Genomic DNA, 20,869 nt, shown 5'->3' on the forward strand with positions numbered 1-20,869 from the left:
ATTAAAGTTTCTCAAGAACACATAAACTGTAAGCCTGTAAACTTTCTTTTTAGTTTTCTTACATTTATCCCTAACAATATGGAACAATAGTAAAAAAACATTAACTGACAATGAGTATTACTACATTTTAGAAACTAGGCTTCTTATCTTTCTCGTATTTCTGCACGCTAAAAATATTCCTGGAGTTGGGATATGTTTAGCCAAGCTTAGCAAAAAAACTACACACAGATGTAAACAGATAGCAGTGTTCTTTTCAAAGATCAAATACTCACCTTACAAACCCTTGTACAGCTAATTAATCCAAACGTTAATAGGGTTAATGGCTGAGGATTACCTGCATCTCAAGATACTCTGTTCAATGTTTAGCTTCCTTAAGCTGCTTGTCAAAGTGTCTTTTGGCTGCAACATCAGAGTGTGTAAATGGGATTGAGTGGCATGTAGTATAAACATAGAGTGTATACATATTTTTAGTCTCAGTGATGTCACCGATTGACCTCTGAAAAGGCATTTTGAAGCCACACAATGGCAGTCGCCATATTGGAAACGATGTCTCTATACCTAACTTGCAAACAATCCAGGAGGCTAACAGACAATGAGGTGAGATGGAGGTCGTTCTTCAGTGTCCTAGCTAACAGTTACAATGTGCCTGCTTATCAATCAACTCAGCCATGCCTAAACATAAACTAAACTCTTAGCATTCATTACATCAAAACAGATTAGTGCCCCTGTTCAGTTTTTAGAAAAAAAGAAAAGAAATTGAACCAGGCTTTTTGCTGTAAAAAAAAATAATGTTTCAACTGGGAGTCAATTTCTGTGGATTTGAGTCCATCCAGAGTATAATTTATTCTGCACTTGCTGAAATTTTACCAACACCAAAAATGTAACTCTTCTCAGTTTGCAGTTGACTGTCTCGTGACAGTAGAACACCGGTCAAGTTGTGTTCAGCTTACCATGAAAATTAGAGACAAACTAGTTAGCATGGCTAACGGTTCAATGTATCAGATTGTTTAACAGGTGTATAAACAAATGTTTACCAGTGAAACTTTGTTAATAGCAATTGACTTAAAATTAAGTGACATTTATGAGATTCAAGAGCTGGTAGGTATGTTTGTTTTCTTTGATCAAGAAAAATTCATTCACTGCAGAAGAAGTGCAACAAAAAAAAAACACAGTTACTCAAGTGTCCACTTGAGGCTGGCTTCCAGAGACCCAGAACTCCCATACACACCCCATTTTAAAATGTCAATTTTGACAGTAGAAATGAAGGTGTTTACAACCTGGTACAAAAAAATAATAATTGGCTGACCTTATAGGCACACACTGAACAAGGGGTTGAATGTTGTTTATAACTCAACCCTTTTGATTTGTTGAAGGATACGAGTTGTGCGTGATTAGGAGCGTGACTGACCTCACTACCAGCCTCCTGTTGTATCTGTTTGTTTGGAGGCTTAAAGCCCCCTTCAGCTCCAGCTCTTTGCCTGTTGTTAGGTAGACCGAAAGTTCGATAGTCCACATTTCCAAAATGGCAACCAACATGGATTGGCTTACAAATAGCCTTTCAGAATCCAAAGGGTGACATCACTCAGGCTTCGTCCATATTTATATACAGTCTATGGGCCAGTTCCACTAAGAATGGATTGCAACTTTTAAACAAAACTTTCAAACTGGGCCCCATCTCCTGGACTCATCACCCCCAGAAGTGCACATTGCAAGATCTCTGCAAAAGGGGCACAACCTTTGAACTCTCTACATAATGCTTTTAACAGAGGTCTTAAACAATGGCTAAAATCAAAACAACAGTGCTTAAATGAATAGCTTATGACTGGTTTATTGTCTGATCATGCTGACTTTGCTCTACAGTTCATCTACATTTATTAATTCTCTTTTTATTGTTTTTCTCTGTTTTATTGCTTTTTTCCTATCTTAATTGTTTAATTGCTAAAACACTTAAACAATGCATTGCTTTGTCCTATGTATCTGTGATGTCCATGCAAAATAAAGTCTATATAAAAAGAAGTAGTGTGTTTGTTTACTACTTGTACTTGGACTGTTAACGCACGCTAGCACGAGCTAACCCCCGGTGTTTGGCACCTTCCTGTCCAACACAAATCAGAACAATGAGCTTTATCTGCTTGGCGTTTTGCTTCACAATGAATACATTTTCTCTTCTTTGCCGCTTTGTCCCTTTCCTGTCATATTTATCGGTTTGAATCATGTCCAATCGTTGAATTTTATCCAGGCCTCAGCTGCGCGCTGTTACTGGCTAGGGAAAACACACCGGCGCACCCCCACCCACAAACGTCCTGTGTCGACCAAAACAAAACAAAACATCAAACCCAGGCAGAGGACAGGGTCTCTGCAGACGCAGACACCACCACACATATATAAGGCCCATAAAGGACGACTACAAGTCAATATTCCATTTTTTAGGAAAAAGCTACTGACTGAATCTATAAATGTTTGATGTGAAATTAAACTCCTCCTATGTAATCTTTGCTGATGTTATTCTCCTGAGGATTTCCATACTACACAGTCAGCATCAGATCTTTTCATACATAATAACAAAAACTCATGACAACAATGAAATATTCAGGAGCAGTCAAACAAGGAAAGTAAGCCGCTGGTGAAAGTGCCACATGGTTACCTCGCCACCACATGACATGAAAATAAATGAAGGGAGGATGCACTTTCTCTCCTCATTCTCCACCAGTCGGTCACTGTTTTGCCTCAAGCAGTGAAACTTGCTGAATGTGCATTGTGTGAATCAGTTTTAGTGTGTGTACGTGTGTAGTTGTATGTTGTCCCAGTCGATTTATTACATAAGGACAGCAGCAGCGGTGCAAACGGAAGTGACCAACGGCTCGGTAAGCGGTTAACAACATGAGCTTGTAAAAAATAATCTAGCAGCTGGATGGCACACAGACTCCTGCAGTCCAATCGCATTAGTGTCTTCATTACATGGTCAATTATCTGGATCTTAGATAAGAGCCCTAGCACTGGATCAGTATCAGAACTACTTTGATTGAATGTGTTCCTGCGTTGCGGCTGATATTTTTTATAAAGCACCTACAGGGTCTTAGTTTGTGTCAATGCTTCATCAGTCTATGACAAAAATACAATAACAGGTATGAAGTGGATGTGAATAATGTTCCAAGCAGACAAATCTGTTTCACTGTGCCTCGTCATGGATGTGAGACACATTACGTGAGCTTGTGCTGCCCTCTTGTGGAGCCAAAGGTTTGCTGCATCAGTTGCATCTCTGTCGAAACTGAGGAATACAGAGATTTTATTCGTGTTTTGTCCTGCTTGTTCTTCTAACCTTATCAGGTCATGTGAGGTAGGAGGATATCCCAGCATGCACCAGGAAATGCCATGAAGTCCCAAGTCAAATGTGAAATGAAGTTATTTTTGTAAAACACTAAGCATCTCAACTTCCCTGTTTTATAGTTTAAATGTTTTCATAGTCTGGAATAAATGCTTTGAGGTTTTTTTTTGAGTTGGGTAACATTCTTGTCAACAGTTTTTTGTTTAATTTTTCTTTATTTTTTAAAAAGATATTAAATTTAAGTTTAAAAACAAATTAGAAGAAATGTCTCTTTTGTCCTATTTCATTTTGTGTTTTTCTTCTTGAATATTTCCACATGGGAAGTGATTCCCACATTCCATAATGGATGGACATCTGCATCATTTGCAGGCACAGCCAAAACATCTTGCTGCAGACAAGCTTCACTCAGCACCAGAGGATGCTGTTGCTCACACAACCTCTTGAAAGAGAGAGTCATATAAACCTACACTGTAAAAACATCAATAAGTACACAGTTTACTTGTGAAAAAAGAATTATCCCCCCTCAAAAAAAAACTAGGCACAATTCCCCCAAATACTCCAACCAACCATTACAACACAACCAAAGAGGCAAAACCACCCACTAGCACCACACACACAGGAAGAACGGTACTATGGCATAACCAAATGTCCTAACACACAAACTATTTAATAATTACAGACCAAAACCCAACCAAATACTATAACAACCAAATTCTGCAAACACCAAATATGAATTTCCCAAATACCAAATAGTAAACCAAAAGGAAAAACACAACCAAACACTTGTAACCATACACTTTTGAAAAAAAATGCTGAATAATTGCTAGAGTCAGAAAAAATAACCACTCCAGTACCAGATAGACGAAAACCACCAAAAAAACCACAACACAATCAAATTATACAAAACCACCAAAAAAATAAAAAATACCACAGCACAACTTAATATGGCAACACATCCTAATTCTTCACCGAAACCAAATAAAACACAAATAAATATCAAAACACAACCAAAGAATAAAACACTGAAACACAACCAGCTATTCAAATGACCCCCCTCAAAAACAAAAAAATAACACAGCACAACAAATATCACAACACTTGTGTGGAATACTACAACCAACCATTACAACAAAAACAAAGAGGCAATACCACGCACTAGCATCACACAGCAAAACTATATTCCAAGGCCCAACAAAAACCACAACTCAATCAAATTCTACATTGCATCTCCTTCTAACCCAATTTTTTTAATCTCGGCTCAGTTTTGGCAGATGCCTGTTCAACATAAGTCTGGTTTTGCCCAAGATTTCTGCCTCTTAAAAGGACGTTTTTCCTCTCCACTGTACCTTTGCTAAATGTTGCTTAGTGCTCATGATGGATTAATGTTGGGTCTTTTTAGAATATAACAATGAGTAAGGTCTTTTACCTGCTTTTTGTAGTTTCTTGAGATACCATTTGTTATGATTTAGTGCTGTACAAACAAAGATTGATTGATTGATGCAAAACCACCAAGAACAACCAAATACAAACACAGAATACCCTAACTAAACCATATACTGCAACTCTATAATACACAACAATGCAGACAGAACCCAAAACACCAAGTAGCACGACTGCTTAATTTGAATGAATCTCTTCCTTCAATTAACTCAATGATGCACTTATTTTCTTTTAGCATCAGAGTGTCTTTAACCATTGTCAACGATGCATTTGTCCAACTCAGAGTGTGATTCAAGAAAGTGACATCATTTCCCCAACTAGAGAAGAGGATCCAAACCTTCCAGCCTCAGAGCGGCTACCACCTACCAGTTTCAAACCTTTCAGCTGCTGCTGACCCAGGATGATATACTGCCACTGGATCCTGTTCATCTCCAGTCAATGCGTGTGAGTGGCTACTGTATCTTTTCAATTGACATCACCAATGATATGGCCATAACAGATGCAGGTCATGAATCAAAGGTCTTAAACCACCCGGCTAGCTGATCTGTTCAACATGTGCTACCATCAGATGTCCTCTGAAAACACAACATGGACGGACAACATAGAAATACACACAAAGAGGAACAGGTTCTACTGTCCCGGTGTCTGCAGTCTGCTGGGTCCTCTCTACCTGATGCAATTCTACATCTAAGCCTCGCATGGACCACACTGACTATCCAGCCTTGTGTGAACCGAGTCAGTGAACGCAATGACCCCATCACATCAGCAAAGCCTGAGAGGAAAAAAAAAAACTGAGCAAAAATTCTGCACAGCATATCAAAGCAAAACTCTTGTACCTTTTTATTTGGCCCAATTTAAATTAGAAGAGCATGAAAGTGTTTGAAAAATAAGGATCACACATGTTTCAAATATGCTGAATTTTAATTGATTGTAAATTGTGCTTTTGTAGACCTCAGACGATGCTCTGAAGTGCTTAAAGGTGTGTTTTTTTTGTAATGGACATATGCTGGGGAGTCAAAGAAGAAGGAGAATAATTGATAGAATCTGAGATTGTGTTCATAGGTTTTAGTTTGATAGTTGAACTAGTTCACTTAAATGGACCGTAGGCCTGACTGCTATTTCTATCAAGTTTACCAGCTGGACTGAAACCAAGCCACATTAGAGGTGGTGTGCAGATATGTACCACCAATTACTTTTATGGAAGCAATGTTTATAACCAGTCCGTTGTTTAAAGACCCCTTAATCTTTAAATCTCATACTGGGGCCTGTAGCACTTATTTGCTCACAATATTTAAAAAACTAAACCATGTGGATATGTTTTTTCTTCTTCTTCTGCATGGTGTATTTGACTGTGTTGTCGCAATCATATGTCTCTAAAAACTGGAGCTCTAAGTTTATTATTAGCATGAGTAAGTTAGTTTTCTTGCCGACTCAGCAGTTTCCAGTTTATCAAATAAACAAATAAGTAATAAACTGTATAAAAATGAATTGAAACGTCCACCAGTTCTATCACCATGTGGTTTTTTTGGCTGTTCTTTAAAAGGAAGAATGTGTGACTTTTCAGTAGATCCAGTCGATGTCGCCCTTGAGCACCAGCATGAAACCAAAACCTTCGCTATTCTCCAGCGACACACCTTAAACCCCCCTCCACTCGCGTTCACACTAAGGAGTTATCGATTAGAATGCAGCATTATTAAGCACCATTAAGCGCAAGCGGCGGAAAAAAGTGTCCTTTGCGCGGGCTGAAATCGCCTGTGGCCTGCATTGTTGTGTTAGCATGCTAATGTTAGCACGCTTTGGTTAACTCATAGCTTCACATTGCACATAAATTGACAAGGAATGACTGTGATCTAAACGCACTAACGTGACATCCAAATTAGCAGTTTGTTATTCTGCTTTTCTCTAGTCCTCGGCTAAAACAGCTTTATATACAAGGCCGTCCCGTCCATGTAAACATGATGTAAACACGATGTAAACACGGCTCTAACAACATTACAGCTGATGGCACTCTAATGGCACACTTACTGTAGACAGTCATGACTCGGGAGACATTTACAGAGGATATACTGGATTTCTGCTGTATTTATGTTTAAAATACCTTTAAAGTTTCAAAATTGGCATTTCTTTACAATACCATGTCGGTATTATGGAGTTAATAGTAAGTCTGGAGGAAGAGAAAAACACTAAAATACGATGCTAGCACCAAGTTAGCAAGGTGCAGCTATTATTACATGTGACAATAATTGGTTAATTTTTGCTGAATGACTTAGACCATAAACAAACTTAATAAATGATACCTATCAATTAAAGTGCACAGCTTACTCCTTACAATGTGTTTTTTGTGTAACTGATCTGTGAACAAGACATTTTCCAGGATGCTGAGTGCAATTAATAATAAATAATAAAGGTAATAAACCATCAGAGCTCCCCCTACTTTCAGACCCTCAGCCACTTCTCCAAAGTCTATGGTGAGGACATGAGCTTCTATAAGTTTAATAAACAATATATAATAAGAGTCGGGATTTGAAGAGTTTTAATGGCTCTGAAGATGTGAGACTATTCAGTATTTAACAATAAAACAACACAAAATGAGAGATAATGTGAACTGTTCCATTTAACATTCGCATTTTCTTGTCATAGTTGTCGTAACTCACCATCACTTCATCCATTCTAGCACGATATAAAAAGTCTAGGAACAAACAAACTGTTGGTACGTTCGTGTTGTTGATATGAAAATGGTTTGTGTTGTGTTCATGTTTTGTCCAAGGTGCTGCAGATCTAATATGTATCTGCTTAAGAGGCTCAACAGCTGCTGGAGTGAAGGTCTGAACTCCCTGGTGGTTTTGCTGCCAGTAAAGGAACGCCGTACATGGGCTGATCTCCCGCCTCCCTCGCCAGCCGCTCTGGATGGGAGAAACAGAATCTCATCTGGGAAGTAGAACACCCTCGTCGAAGCCCACCAAGGCCTGTTCCTAGTAACCCAGAAAGGCCTGCTGGCACCACATGAAACAAATACTTCTCTGGTAGTGGATCACAGTTTACAACCTGGGCTCCTTCACCAATTAGACTGAATAATGGAGGCAAAGCAACATAGTTTTTACAATGCCACAGGGGTCTTAAGAATGGAGGGATTCTGTTTTGGGGGGTTGGAGAGGGGTAGGGGGAGAGGTGAGCAGGGGATATGCTATTCCCAAGTCTCTTTTATCACAGCCTGTCAGAGTAAGCACACAGGTACAAAGAGCAGCCGCTCTCAGACCTCCACCAGAGACCCTGACCCTCAAATCTAACCAATGTTTGACATAAAGTCATTATGAACGCTGACAACGAGCTTTAATATCGATTCAATCTTCCTTATGATTAATATATTAATTAATATATCAAAGAAAAGATCAAAGAACAATACATGGAGCCTTAAGAAATATCCAAAATCTTTATTTTCTTTGAACGTAACACAAAATACAACAATATGCTGCTTCATTTCTGATGAAATGTAAAGTACAATAAAAAGAGAAAAAGCAGAAAAGCTTTCATGATAATAAATAGCAAAAAGTAAGAGCAAGTAGATACACACATAAATGTCTTATTGTGGGAACAAACTGGCAGTTCATTAAATATATTACAACTTATCCACTTTGTTATTGCAGATGCAACATGTTGTACTGTGTATGTGATGACCTGCACAGGTTTATGGATGTTTTTATTCAACATGAAAACTGAGAAGTATAGGGGGGAAGGTTTGACGTAGTCGTGTTTTCACTTATTATTAGTTCCAAGCAGAAATATGACTGGCAAACGTAGTATTTTAAAAGATTTGTGACTGTCAAATTATGGACTGGCTGAGTCAATCATGTCTGTTTGGTGCTTTAATGCAAGTCTGCAACCTCCATTTCTGTCGGAAGCAGAGAGGGTACGAGGGGAGCGGGAGTCTGGGGGATTAAAGTAACAAGGGGATCATGATGGATGTCTCATGGTATTTCAATCAACAACACCAATGACTGCATCTGTTAAGAAGAGTTCTGCTGCAAACACACAAAGTGACATGTCATTACACATGTTAGAGCATTCAAAGACTCTTTCAAATTTCGCAAGAGCGGTTCTCAAATTCAAATATTACAGCAACTAACGTTCAAAAGTTACCAGTCTTTTGCAGTCAATTCAGGTTTTTCTAACTCTAATCTTTATGTACAGATTATATAGTTAACCCTACTGAGGGCTGTTGGTGATAGCTTTGAGAATATCACATGTGTTTTTAGATATGACCTCTCTCAGCTTCCGTACACGGCGAGGGCTGGAGGCGCCCACGTAGCTCTCTGGTTGAAGGACGGCCATGCCGTCATTCACGTTGCCCATGATGATGACCTGTCCCTCAGCGGCAGCACCTGTGATGTTTGGGCACGGGCAGTTCCAGTCCATGTTCTGGAAGGTTACCTCAAGAGGCTCCTTGCCAAAGAAGCGGAGTCCCATCTTTTCGTCCTTGAGGATTTCTTCCACGTTCACAAGGGCGTGCCCTGAGTCCTTCTCCTCTGTGAGCTCCGTCATGTGACCCAGGACAACAAAGTCGCTCCGGCAGAAGCTTGTCACAATTTTGCCTCTCGGCTTGCAGGTCTTGCAGTGGTGGTTTTTTGGGTAAGGACACATTTCTTCACAGGCCTCTTTGGATTCAAAGTTGTTGTCGTTACCGTCACACCCTCCGTAGATGAAGGGCTGACACTGCCTCAGGGTGCTGCTGTACGCCCAGCGTGGCTCGTAGGCCTTACATGATCCCTGCAGGCTGGGCAGCCCGCACGGGCCTGACAGCTCAGGGCCACAGCACTGCATACACTCCTCGTATGTGTCGAACACTTTCCTGGGCTGCTGGCTGTTGTTGTTACCGTGGCAGTGGGTGAAGGAGAAGCAGTTGTTTGTCTTTGGCTCAAAGTACCAGCTGACTTTCTCCATCTCGCTCCCACAGTCCTCTGAATTGTCAGGGGGTTTGAGGCACTCTTCAGGCAGGCATCGGGTCACATTCTTTGGCTCAGTGGTCTCGGGTGGGTCTGTGGGCAACACAGTTAAAGGATGGTTGGCCTTCACTACACCAGATGGGTTCTGAGCCATGCAGGTGTAGACACCTGAATCACGCGGCTGGGCATTGTAGATGACCAGCTGTCCGATGTTTGTGACCACCATGTTACCTTGCACATGATTAGGCTTCATCACCATCCGCTCTGCACCCTCTAGCAGCTGCTTCTCCCAGGTGATCTCAGGCCGCGGGCGACCTGTCACATCACACAAGAAGCTGGCTGTGTCACCCACATTCACAGTCTGGTGAGTGGGGCTGCTGACCACAATGGGTGGCTGTGGCACGGTGGGAGGTGGGATAGTCGCCTGAAGGGGAGCAGTGGTGGGACGGAGAGTGGTCGCCTGGGGCAGCGAGGGGCTGGTGTTAGGCCAGGTGAGGTGGAAGCGACAGGTGACAACGGACAGGCTGATGCCCTTGGAGCACGCCTCTGCATCCATGTAGCATTTGTTGTAGTAGGTCATGCCATCCGAGGCGCAGGTGAAGTGCGGCTCCCTCTCACAGCGGTCTCTGCATTTACACACCGGCTGGCCGTCCCAGATGTCACACTCAGACCCCTGCTGGGTGCACATGAAACTGGCACATGTGGCTACTGCTGGCATTCCCTTTGGGGCTTTGGTCCCATCCACATAACGGGCTGCCACACAACTCCGATTCCCACACACATTCTGACAACATTTTTCAAAGGGCTCACACTCCTGTAGGAGGAGAAGAGAGAGAAAAAAGTCACAAGACTGCATCCTTCTGGGAGGCATTTTGATTCAGAGAGCATTGATGGTATCATAAAAAAAGATTCACTAAATATGCAATTAATTAGAGAGAAGCAGTTAGACAAAAGCATATAAAATAACATGAATTAGACAACAGAAACTGCATGCTGAAAACATCACATTTTAAAACCCTCAAGTGGTGAAAGATATCATCGTATTAGTGTCATTTGATGACATTACCTGGTCAGATTCACACTCTCGCGTGCAGGTACTCATTGCATCCACCCACAGGTTTGGGTTCATGTCATTGGGGCAGATTCCCGCATGAGAATAGCTGATCTGCGACAGAACTCCAACCTGCGTCTCCATCCACAGTGACACACACGCCAGGAACCAGATCCAGCGTGGAAAAAGCATCCACCACATCTCCAGAGCGGAACACAGTTCAGCAAGCAGTGAAGTTATTTAGTTTAAGATTTCTGTGATACAGCAGTGAGGAAACTCTGATTGGAAAGTTGGAGAAACGGCACCACAACTCAGAAGCGCATCACACGATGGTCAGGACGATGCGAGTCAGCTGATTGATCTGTCTCATATCCCACTTCGGCGGCAATGATGCTCTATTTATACCACCGATCCGCAGCCATCACCGTTACCAGGACTCGGCAAGTTTCCCGCAATATGACAGTTCTGGGTTGCTCCTGAAATGAACTTTTTTTTTCTTCAGAAGTGAGTGGTTAGCTTTGGGCTGGACTGGCGGGGCACCTGCCTGTTAAATGGATTGCTGGTAATCCCGTTTAACCCTTTGCGTGCTCGAGAGGCACCAGAGCGCACTGCGCGCCAAGACGCACGGAGAGAAGAGACTCAAAGGCAATATTCTGTTTCATTCTTAAAGCTGCAAAAGTTTTCCCTAACGACATCAAATAAGTTCAGTTAACAGAAACGGAGAACTTAGGAATTTGACCGCGGATGATCTGCTCTAAATGTTATTTACGATTGACTTAAAAAAATAAATCAGCCTGCATGTTAATTGGGGTTATCACATAAACTGTTCATGGCGATTTTTAATCACATGATGAAATCCTAACCTTTTCATGACATATGGTTTTAAACCATGTAAAAATATATTAATCACATTTAATAGTCTATTTCTTCAACATTATTACCTGCTCATGGTTTGCAGAGTTTATATTTCATATTATAAGGTCTAATTGTTGCTCTATGTAATATTTCTCTTAATGCTTTACTATATTTGTATTATTTTTAATCTGTAAAGTGGTCTGAAAGGTTTAAATATAAATGCTACTCATTGGTTTTGTGTCTAACAAACACTTTTTGGAATAGATTTTCTATAAAGTCTCTAGACATTCTATTTTAATTTGATATCCTAAAGTTTTTATGTCAAGAAAAATGTATGGAGGGATGAGGAGATTTTTTTCTCTCCTAAATGTATCACATCAATTTTAATACTCACCGAAAGTCTTTCACATTTTTTTTTCATCAAACAAAGAAAGATGTAAATGTCCTGCTTGTTCAATTTGGGATAGAAAATAAAATAAATCAAAGGACCCATATATGGTGGAAAGAGTTTCACTGAAGAGGCCATGTGTACTATATTCTATTCTTATTCTTTGGGCATCTTCTGAAGCCTTTTTGAGCTTCTTACCTCCCGCCCACCACTGTCATTACTCACTATGGTCATTTTGAATTATGTGCAAATAAACAAAACTAATCCAAATTAAACTAAACTAAAACACATGTTACTTGCAGGATATGTGGGCAAGCAGAGAGGGAAGCCCTAGAGCAAAAGCAAATGTTCATTTCTGCTTGGTTGCTAAATATTAATGAAAACATCTAAACTAAATATTTAAACTAAAGTGACATTTTTTTCTTGTCAGTTTGTTGCATTTCCACTGATAGTAAGGTGGGCAAAAAAACACATGAAGGCCCTTGAACTCTAACTAAATGCAGCTGGTTTGTAAAAAGGATATAATGAGAAGGATGCATATTCAGAGACTTCCTTAATACTTTAGGAATTTGTTTGACTGTTATTTATTTTATTAAAAGTCTGACAACTGCTTGAACACAAGCTGAGTTTATGAGTTAAATGTAAGAGATGTTCAAATACATGTTTAGAAGCTAGTAGCACATTGCATGTAAAGCAAATGTAATATTGATTAATCGTTTTTCCTGTCTCCACAGTCTCTACATGTGACCAGTGATACGTGACTGCTGCTGCACAACCGTTTTCATTCAGCCGTGGACTTACACATAACAGTACACATGCTCTACATCCTACAAAGCGTGTCTTTGTGCACCGGATCAGTTGTGTCGGTGCAAACACTTTGTGTGGATTCAGGAAAAATACACACATTACTGAAAGCAAAGTCTTAATTACATAAAAAGAACAAGTCCTCATCCAACACACTCAGGTCTTCTTTTATTGGTTTGGCTTCACATCCAGGACTGAAAACATTTCTGCATCAGATCATAGACCAGCAGAGGTGAGATGAGGATATGGCTTGAAAAAAATGTATTTAAATATCAGGTGATGTTCTCCAGATTGGGAGTGTTTTTTTGGCAGATGGTTTAATGAATGAAAGTGTTATTATCATTTTCTCTGCTCCTTCCTTTCCTGTGTAAACTCCTCTGACTGGTTTCCTCCACAGTTCAGCTGAGGACAGCTAATAGACCGCCCTCCAGTGCTAAAACGGCCGACTCCTGCTGTCAAAGTGTCGGTGTGGGAGATTGTTCCTGATGCAGACATGGTGGTGGTGTGTATGTGTGCGCGCGTGTGTTCATGAGTGTGTGCAGGAAAAAACAAATAAATAAAACCTATTTATCCGAAAAAGCCTCCCAAGCTTCCAGCTCCAGAGCTTCCAGAGCTGCACGTCTCAATCCTGTAAGAAGGATTATTTTTTTGCACCATTTCCCTGCTAAGGAAACAACAGCTGAATGCACAAACATATTGCATGTATGGTTGAGCTTATTATAACATCCTTAAATTGCATCTGTGTCCTTCCTGGGATTATGAACTTCACACCTGATATTCTCCTCTCATCTAATTCCTGCCAAATCTGACAACATCAAAAAACATCGTGGATTAAATCAACATTTTATTAGATACAAAAAATTATTATTGTTATTACCATAAAAAAAGGCTTCATATTTTCTGTCATGCCTCCAGCACAAAAAGACGTCGGCTGATCTTACACAGCCCTCACACAGTCTGGAACTGTCATGTCCAAATTTAAAGTTTCATATGAAGGCCAAATTAAAAAACTGTCAAACCATGCAGACGGCTATATCTCGGGGCTACAAACATGTAGGAAACAGTAGGAGTTTTATTTTTCAGGAAGGAAAACGTCACTAAACAATGCTTTCCTTGAAAATTAAATTACATAGAAACCCTGAAAGGCACAAAATCATCCCAAGGCTCCAGTCAGAGGTTGTTCGAGGATTCGATGTTTGAACAAAGGAACATTCTGTAAACTTTTATCAAACAGATTCTTGTGCCATTTAGAGAATGAAACTCTGCACCAGTGAATTGAGATATATCATCAGTATAAGTTGCATGTTTAGGGTTTATGGTCACACAGCTTTGTACCTAGCAGCTCCAGAAGCTCAGCTTTACTGACATTTGATCATTAAGCACCTGATAATACATTTACCATCATGTACTGAGCACATGTACAATTATTTGGTGTTGTATGATGTTTTTGAACATTGGAAAATCCTGAAGGACACTTCATGAGATGACAACATTTAATATAAACAGTAAATTGCTGCGATGAGCATGAGACAACTCCTGCCAGTTTGTTTCTGTTCTATTGATTACTGTGGAGGCAGCTCTGTGTGCACCACTGGAGTCCATGATACATTTCCCTAAGGGGACAATAAAGTGTATGGTATAGTATGGTACGCTATGGTATGGTATGGTATGGTATGGTGTGGTGTGTGGTGTGGTTAGGAGTGGTGTGGTGTGACATGACATGACATGACATGACATGGTATGGTATGGGATGGGATGGTATGCTATGGTATGGTTTGGTATGGCTTGGTTTGGTATGGTATGGTATGGTATGGTATGGTATGGTATGGTATGGTATGGTATGCTAAGCTATGGTATGGTATGGTATGGTATGGTATGGTATGGCATGGTAAGCTGTGGTATGGTATCATATTATTTATAGACAAAAAACACGCTCAACTCACTTTCAACAAAAAATTGTATCATATTATATCATATCATTTGGTATGATATGACATGGTTTGGAATAATATGGTATGGTATGGTATGGTTTGGTTTGGTATGGTATGGTATGGTATTGCACGCCTCCGTGCTCATCTATGTTCAACAAGCTACAGCACGTATCAAGTAAGCTTAACAAGACAGGAAGTGGGTAAAGTCTGCCTTACCTTATAAAGAAATGTGAGTGAGAGTGCAACTTAGCATTTAATTTTAATTAAAGGATTCAAGAAAATACATAAATAAGGGCTAAAAAGTTATCTCAGCAAGGTTTGGAGATGTTTAATATGCCATGCATTAATGTCTTTTCTTCGACATTTAAAGCTAGTGCCAGCAGGAGTTTAGCTTAGCTAGTTTGAAAAAGTTGGGACATGTGCTAACAGCAAGCTTGGCTTTGTCTAAGGACATAAAAGTGCTTGTTTGCTTTCTTGTCAAGAGACGACTGATACTAGTTTCCTGTTTGTACATTTACAGAGAAGCTACTCCTAGCAGCTAATTAGCTTAGCTAATCTTTTATCTAAACAGGGGAACACAGCTATCCTCACTTAAAGGTCCCATATTATACTTTTTCTGGTTTTATATGCTCTTTAGTGTGTTTTCCAAGTGTCCTGTGCATGTTTAGGCACATCTATGTGCAAAAATTCAAAGTCCGCAGAAACGCGGCTTCTCCTACCTCCTCCTGTTAGCTGTAGCATTAGCTGCATGTAACGCTCGGTTCTAGCCCCCCTCGATAAAAATGTGTCACTGCGGCGTCATTGTCAGTGTGAGATCACTGATCTAAGCCCATTGGCTCGTTGTGGCAAGCCCTGCAGCTCATGTTGAAATTTCCGAGACGCGTGCTGAGCAACTGACCAATAACGACAGAGCGGATCGGCAGACCAATCAGAGCAGACTTGGCCCACGTGGGGTCTAACAGTGGGGGCTCAGCAGAGCGTAGCTGACGGACTCAGAGCGTAGAGGGAGCAAGGAGGAGCAGTACATGAAAACAGACACTTTTTTCGGACTTTAGCTATTGTGAACGTGGCTGCACAAACACTGAAAGTCACGTACACACCCACTCAAAAGGCCTGTTTTTTACAGCAGGAATTAACATGTTTACAGCCTGGTTCAAAAAACTAAATTGGTCTGATGAGCTCATGTCTCTATCTGCACACGCTGTACCGCAGGGTGGATCACTATTCCCTTTTGATTATATGAAAGATATTTGTATTCACAATAAGGCACGTAGCTGACCTGACTGACTGATGGGCAGGCGCACTGTTGGAGGCTTAATAAGTCGTTAGATTGACTGAAAATTAGGATGAGACTGCATTTCCAGCATGGCGACCACCATCGACTACCAAAGCCCCCTGCAGTAACAGACGGGTCACTCTTGCTTTGTTAGTAATATTTATAGTCTATGATATACATACATTTTTATTTACATAAGAAAGATTGCAGGTTTATTGCAGCTTTGCATCTCATTTTACTTTGATAAGCAAGAAGCTACATTCCTGTCTTGAACAGTTTGATCAACACAGAAGAATCTTCTTTTTTTTGGTCAACCCTCTCTGAAGTTGTTTTTAATGTTCCTCTCACTTCTGGTTCCTGCGCCTGCAGCATTAAACTGACGGGGCACGTCTGCAGAGAGGCAGAGCCAAACCTCCCTGCCGTTTCATGTAGCTTTGCCCATAGGCAGGGACATTACCAGACAAGCTGGCAGCTGCGCACTCATTCATCCCTGTTCTGTCAGTTTGAGCACATCACAGACACAAAGCGAGTCTGTGCCTCGGTATTTGGATCAACATCTAAATAGACTAACCGCAGCTTCTCTATAGAAACAATCAGAACACATTGTTAATGTATGTGTGTGGGGGGCAAGAGACATTCTAGCAGCAGAGGGATATAAGGAGAAGTCCTCATGATGTGTACGTGGTGTGTGTTTCAGTGAGAGGACAGTTCTACCTCTTGATCCTAAATCAACAGTGAGAGCAGGGGACTTCGATTTCTCAACTCACCTCGAAGTGATGAAACAAGATCTGTTCAAATATGCAAAAGGAACAACAACAAATAAAAGGGAGACATTGTTCCTCAGTTTTTCTTAGAAATATTGATATTAATACCCACTGTTGGAATCTTGTAAATAATGTTTGACCTCATTTGATGTTATCAGTGTTGTTTATGTCTGTGCCTGTGTTTGTGCATTGTTCCCTGTATGGTAACCTCTATGGACGGTTACCTCTGATACTGCAGTTATAAGTCTTCTGCTGCTGTCTCAGGTGACTTCTGCACACACTTGACCTGGCCTGTCAGTCCAAAAAAACAAACTAAACATCTTCATTCGTACATCTTAAGATTGGTTGATGGTGATACTGAGTGTAAGAGAAGGGGACAGTTGAAAGAAGTACTTGTGCTGGATCTATCATAGACTGAGCGCCCTCTAGTGGATGAATGGACCAATTACAGTTACTTTTCCCCCTTTATTTGACCAGGGATACTTATTTCCCTTATGACTGATGGTTATACAAACTCAGCCGATTAATCCTCTTTTAATGGCGGTTGTAGTGTTGCATTGTTCTTCTATTTTACTTTTAAAAATGAAGAGAAATGATCATCATGATAATTTGGGAGGATAAAGTTTTGGTTGCTGTTGATAGTTTGCCCACACCACTCAGGATATTCTGCCTTTGTACCTGCACCCCCGACGCCATAGAGCACACTAAGTCATCTGTGGCTCAGTTGGTAGAATCGTCGTCTCTCAACCAGAAGGTCGAGGGTTCGGTCCCCATGTCCGATGTGTCCTTGGGCAAGAATTGCTGCCACTGCTTCGTCGGTGGATGACCACACTGTGATCAGTGTGTGGATGTGTAGGTGTGACCTGCGGTGTAAAAGCGCTTTGAGTAGTCAGAAGAATAGAAAAGCGCTTTACAAGCTCAAGTCTATTTACCATTTACCATTAACTACATGTAGATATGTGAGAAACCAGCTCATACTATGACTACCAGTATCATTTGGGTTTGACTTTCCATCTTAGGGGTCATCAGTCGGTGGGGACTTGGGTTGGGAGCTAGTGGTTCGCTGAGCCAAGTCTGGAAATGTATCTGGTAGATGCAGAGGTACTTGTTCACTTCCTGAGCACTGGCACCCCGGCAGTCTGATAACCTGCAGAATAAGCATTTCTTCATCCTTCTCTAATTAATAGACATATGACCTCAAATACGAGGGATACATGATACAATACAACTTGATAAATGTATTGAATTACTTTAATTGTGATGCATTAAAGGAAGAATGTGCAACATTTCACACATAAATACAGCCGACATCAAGTATATCCTGTGTAAATGTCTCTTCTGGTCATGACTATTCAATGAGTGGGAAGTGTTAGTCCTGCCAGCTGTACCGTTGTCGGATCCGTGTTTACATGGACGGGATGGCCTTGCAGCACGTTGCTGCAGGAGCTGGGGATTGAACGACCTTAGTAATGATTTTAGGGTTGGTAGGGGCCCGAGGCAAACATTTACAGGGGCCCCTCCAACGGCAACTCTGACTCCCGGGGGTGAGTATTAAACTCGTTCACAGCCAGATAAGCGCACACACTGACGTTGGAGACGCAACTGACTGCACTGCTAGCATGTCAATGAATATACCATGATGTGATGCTAGCAGAAGTTATGCTATTCAAGTTTCTCTCCACTGCTGTAGTTTAAAGTTGGTCAGCCCTCGGGGGCCCCCTACTGGCCAAGAATTTGCCTGCCCCGCTTGTTGACAAGCAGCACCTCTGCACGACCTTCTGGTTGAGAGATGATCGATTCTACCACTGAGCCACAGACGCCCAGTTCAACCTCCAAACATATTGACGAGGAAACTGTTAAGAACTTTCTTCTGGATTAGTTCAGTCTTATCTTTTCTCTCTTATCTTATTGAAATATCTCCTTTGCAAATGTTCCTTTCAATGTCCTTTTCAATGTCATTATGAGGGAAGCGGGTGTAAATGTTCACATAGGCTTTGGACTCTGACTTTCTAACAGGAATCTGAAGTCTGGAATGAGCATTGGCACTTTGACTTTGATGCTTCAAATCATGGATTGGCCTTCCACCTTACTCTTCTATGACGCCTCCTTACAATTCCTAATTTAAAGACACACACACACACATTGTTTTTCCTTTTTCTTTTTTAATAAAGGCATTATCATATGTCATATTTTGGTGGTACATAATTCAAGTTTTTATAGATTTGGTTCACAAAAGAATCACATATTTAACTGAACAAACTTCCCTAAATGAAACAATTCTGTAAAACGTAGCTTAAATAATGTTAGAGTACAAAAATAAGTGGGTTTATCACAAAGGATGCTTTTCGAAGAGGAAAGTACAGTGGCACAGCATTTTTCTTTGTAGAAAAAATAAAATAAAAAAGTTCCTCCTTTTCTTTATTTTGTCGTTGTTTCGGAGCAGACAGCTGATTACAAAATGATACATTCACTGGCTTTCTTCATCCCACTGGCAGAAGGCACTAAAGCGCACACTTGGATCAACTAGTATGTGCACTTATGGCTTGTTTTGTTTCCTATTTAGATGTCAAAGCGACAAATGGTTTTCCACACAGGACAACACAGTCAGTGCCAGAAACTCAAGACAATCACAGAGTATGAACAGTACATGTCCTGTCGTGAGTTCAGGCAAACACTACGTTTCGACTTCTAATTGATCCAAGTCTGCAAAGGAGTCCAGGCTATTTTCAAGACCAGCAGTAAGTGCCCTGATAAGCCTTAGTTCCACTGCCAGCTCTGACGTGCAGTCAGACTGAACTGAGCTGCCCCTCGAGGCTGGTTTGTAACAGTGCAGACAGAAGGCAGTTCTACTGCATCAGCCCTGCATCTTTAGCCATGCCGTAGAAGATTCCTCTCTGGGATATGAGGTTGGTTGGAGTGTCGAACTCTGCTATCTGTCCCTTGTCCAACACCAGCACTCTGCAAGAAAGAAGAGGAGAGAAGAAGTCATTTACAAAGCCTGATGTATGATGTACCAGCATATAAACCGTTGAGGGGAGCTCTGGTATTTTTAAACCGTGTCCCTGCATTGCAGATGTTATATATATGTGGTTTGGGGTATAAATGACTCGGGGGGGGGGGGGTTCAAGCAGTTTTGGAATTACACGACAGTCAGTTGCAGCAAACTTGGGTGTAATAAGTCTGGAAGAAGTCCGTAAGAAAGGTGGCCCAGGAGGCCTTGTCCCAGCAGCAGAAGCAAGGCTCTTGAGTAGACCGAGCTCCCCCAACCTTCAGTGAGGTGATCTGGCACTAAAACCACCCGCCGTCCCTGACGCAGAGCCACCATCATCAGATTTTGTGGTCCCAAGAACCACCGCCGTCCTCATTCATGCACGGCCTGCTCCGACCTCCACCTCAGCGGCAAGGAAGTGTGGACAACAGGAAAACGAGGAATACAAAGGAGAAATCCTGCCTGCATCTTATACAATATGCTCTTCTGTAAAGCGTCTCGTGATAACACTTGTTATGCATTGGCGCTATAAAAATTATGATGGATTGATTGACTGACTTTAGTCACTGATAGGCTCAGATCGTTACTTGAATTGCATTGTGTAAAATTTACCCTATAGGATAGTAGGATACTTTTCGTGGCCAGAAAAAATACTTTGACATCACTCCCTTTAAAACTCCTCGACTCCACTGACAAAACATTTTTTTTTACAGAACACAAGAGTTGCTGGTCGATCACTGCACATTTCAGCGTAACTTTAAGTCTCTATAAAAGCACAGACCTTTATACTCTATTCTATTTTTTTTTTAATCATATTCTGTTGAAGTTCCCTGTCAGCAGGAACACGGCTGTTTTATAGCTTCTTACTGTTTCTGCTCTTTTTCTTTGCCAACTGTTTTGCACCAAAGCACCAAGTCAAATGATTCGTTGTGTTTGTAAATGAACTTGGCAATTTAAAAAAAACCGATTCTGATCTGATTAAATGAGGCGACGCCTACGAGTTAGTTCAGGCAGACAACTCGGTCTGCACTGCTCTCACACTTGACAAGAGTCAAGTGAGTCATTCTCAACAATCACCTGACAACACAGCCTTCCAATTAGCCGTC

General features: G+C 41.1%; 2 protein-coding genes across 3 annotated transcripts in view; both read right to left on the reverse strand.

Annotated features, from left to right (window-relative positions):
• Positions 1 to 8,187: 8,187 nt before the first annotated feature.
• On the reverse strand, positions 8,188 to 11,520 carry LOC132955170 (WAP, Kazal, immunoglobulin, Kunitz and NTR domain-containing protein 2-like). Its single transcript, XM_061027920.1, has 2 exons — positions 10,772 to 11,520; positions 8,188 to 10,519 (listed from the first exon to the last, which is right to left on the reverse strand). The coding sequence occupies exons 1-2, from the start codon at positions 10,955 to 10,957 to the stop codon at positions 8,969 to 8,971; spliced, it is 1,737 nt and encodes a 578-aa protein (XP_060883903.1). The 5' UTR covers positions 10,958 to 11,520; the 3' UTR covers positions 8,188 to 8,968.
• A 7,396-nt stretch (positions 11,521 to 18,916) lies between these two features.
• The window catches only part of abcc3 (ATP-binding cassette, sub-family C (CFTR/MRP), member 3), a 62,094-nt gene continuing 60,141 nt past the window's right edge, over positions 18,917 to 20,869 (reverse strand). For both annotated transcript variants that reach the window (XM_061028959.1, XM_061028960.1), the window contains exon 31: positions 18,917 to 19,732. In XM_061028959.1, coding sequence (XP_060884942.1) covers positions 19,621 to 19,732 — 112 coding nt within the window. In that variant the 3' untranslated portion in view covers positions 18,917 to 19,620. The remainder of the gene's footprint in view (positions 19,733 to 20,869) is intronic.

Source organism: Labrus mixtus, chromosome 21, assembly GCF_963584025.1.
Source record: "Labrus mixtus chromosome 21, fLabMix1.1, whole genome shotgun sequence".
NCBI lineage: Eukaryota > Metazoa > Chordata > Actinopteri > Labriformes > Labridae > Labrus > Labrus mixtus.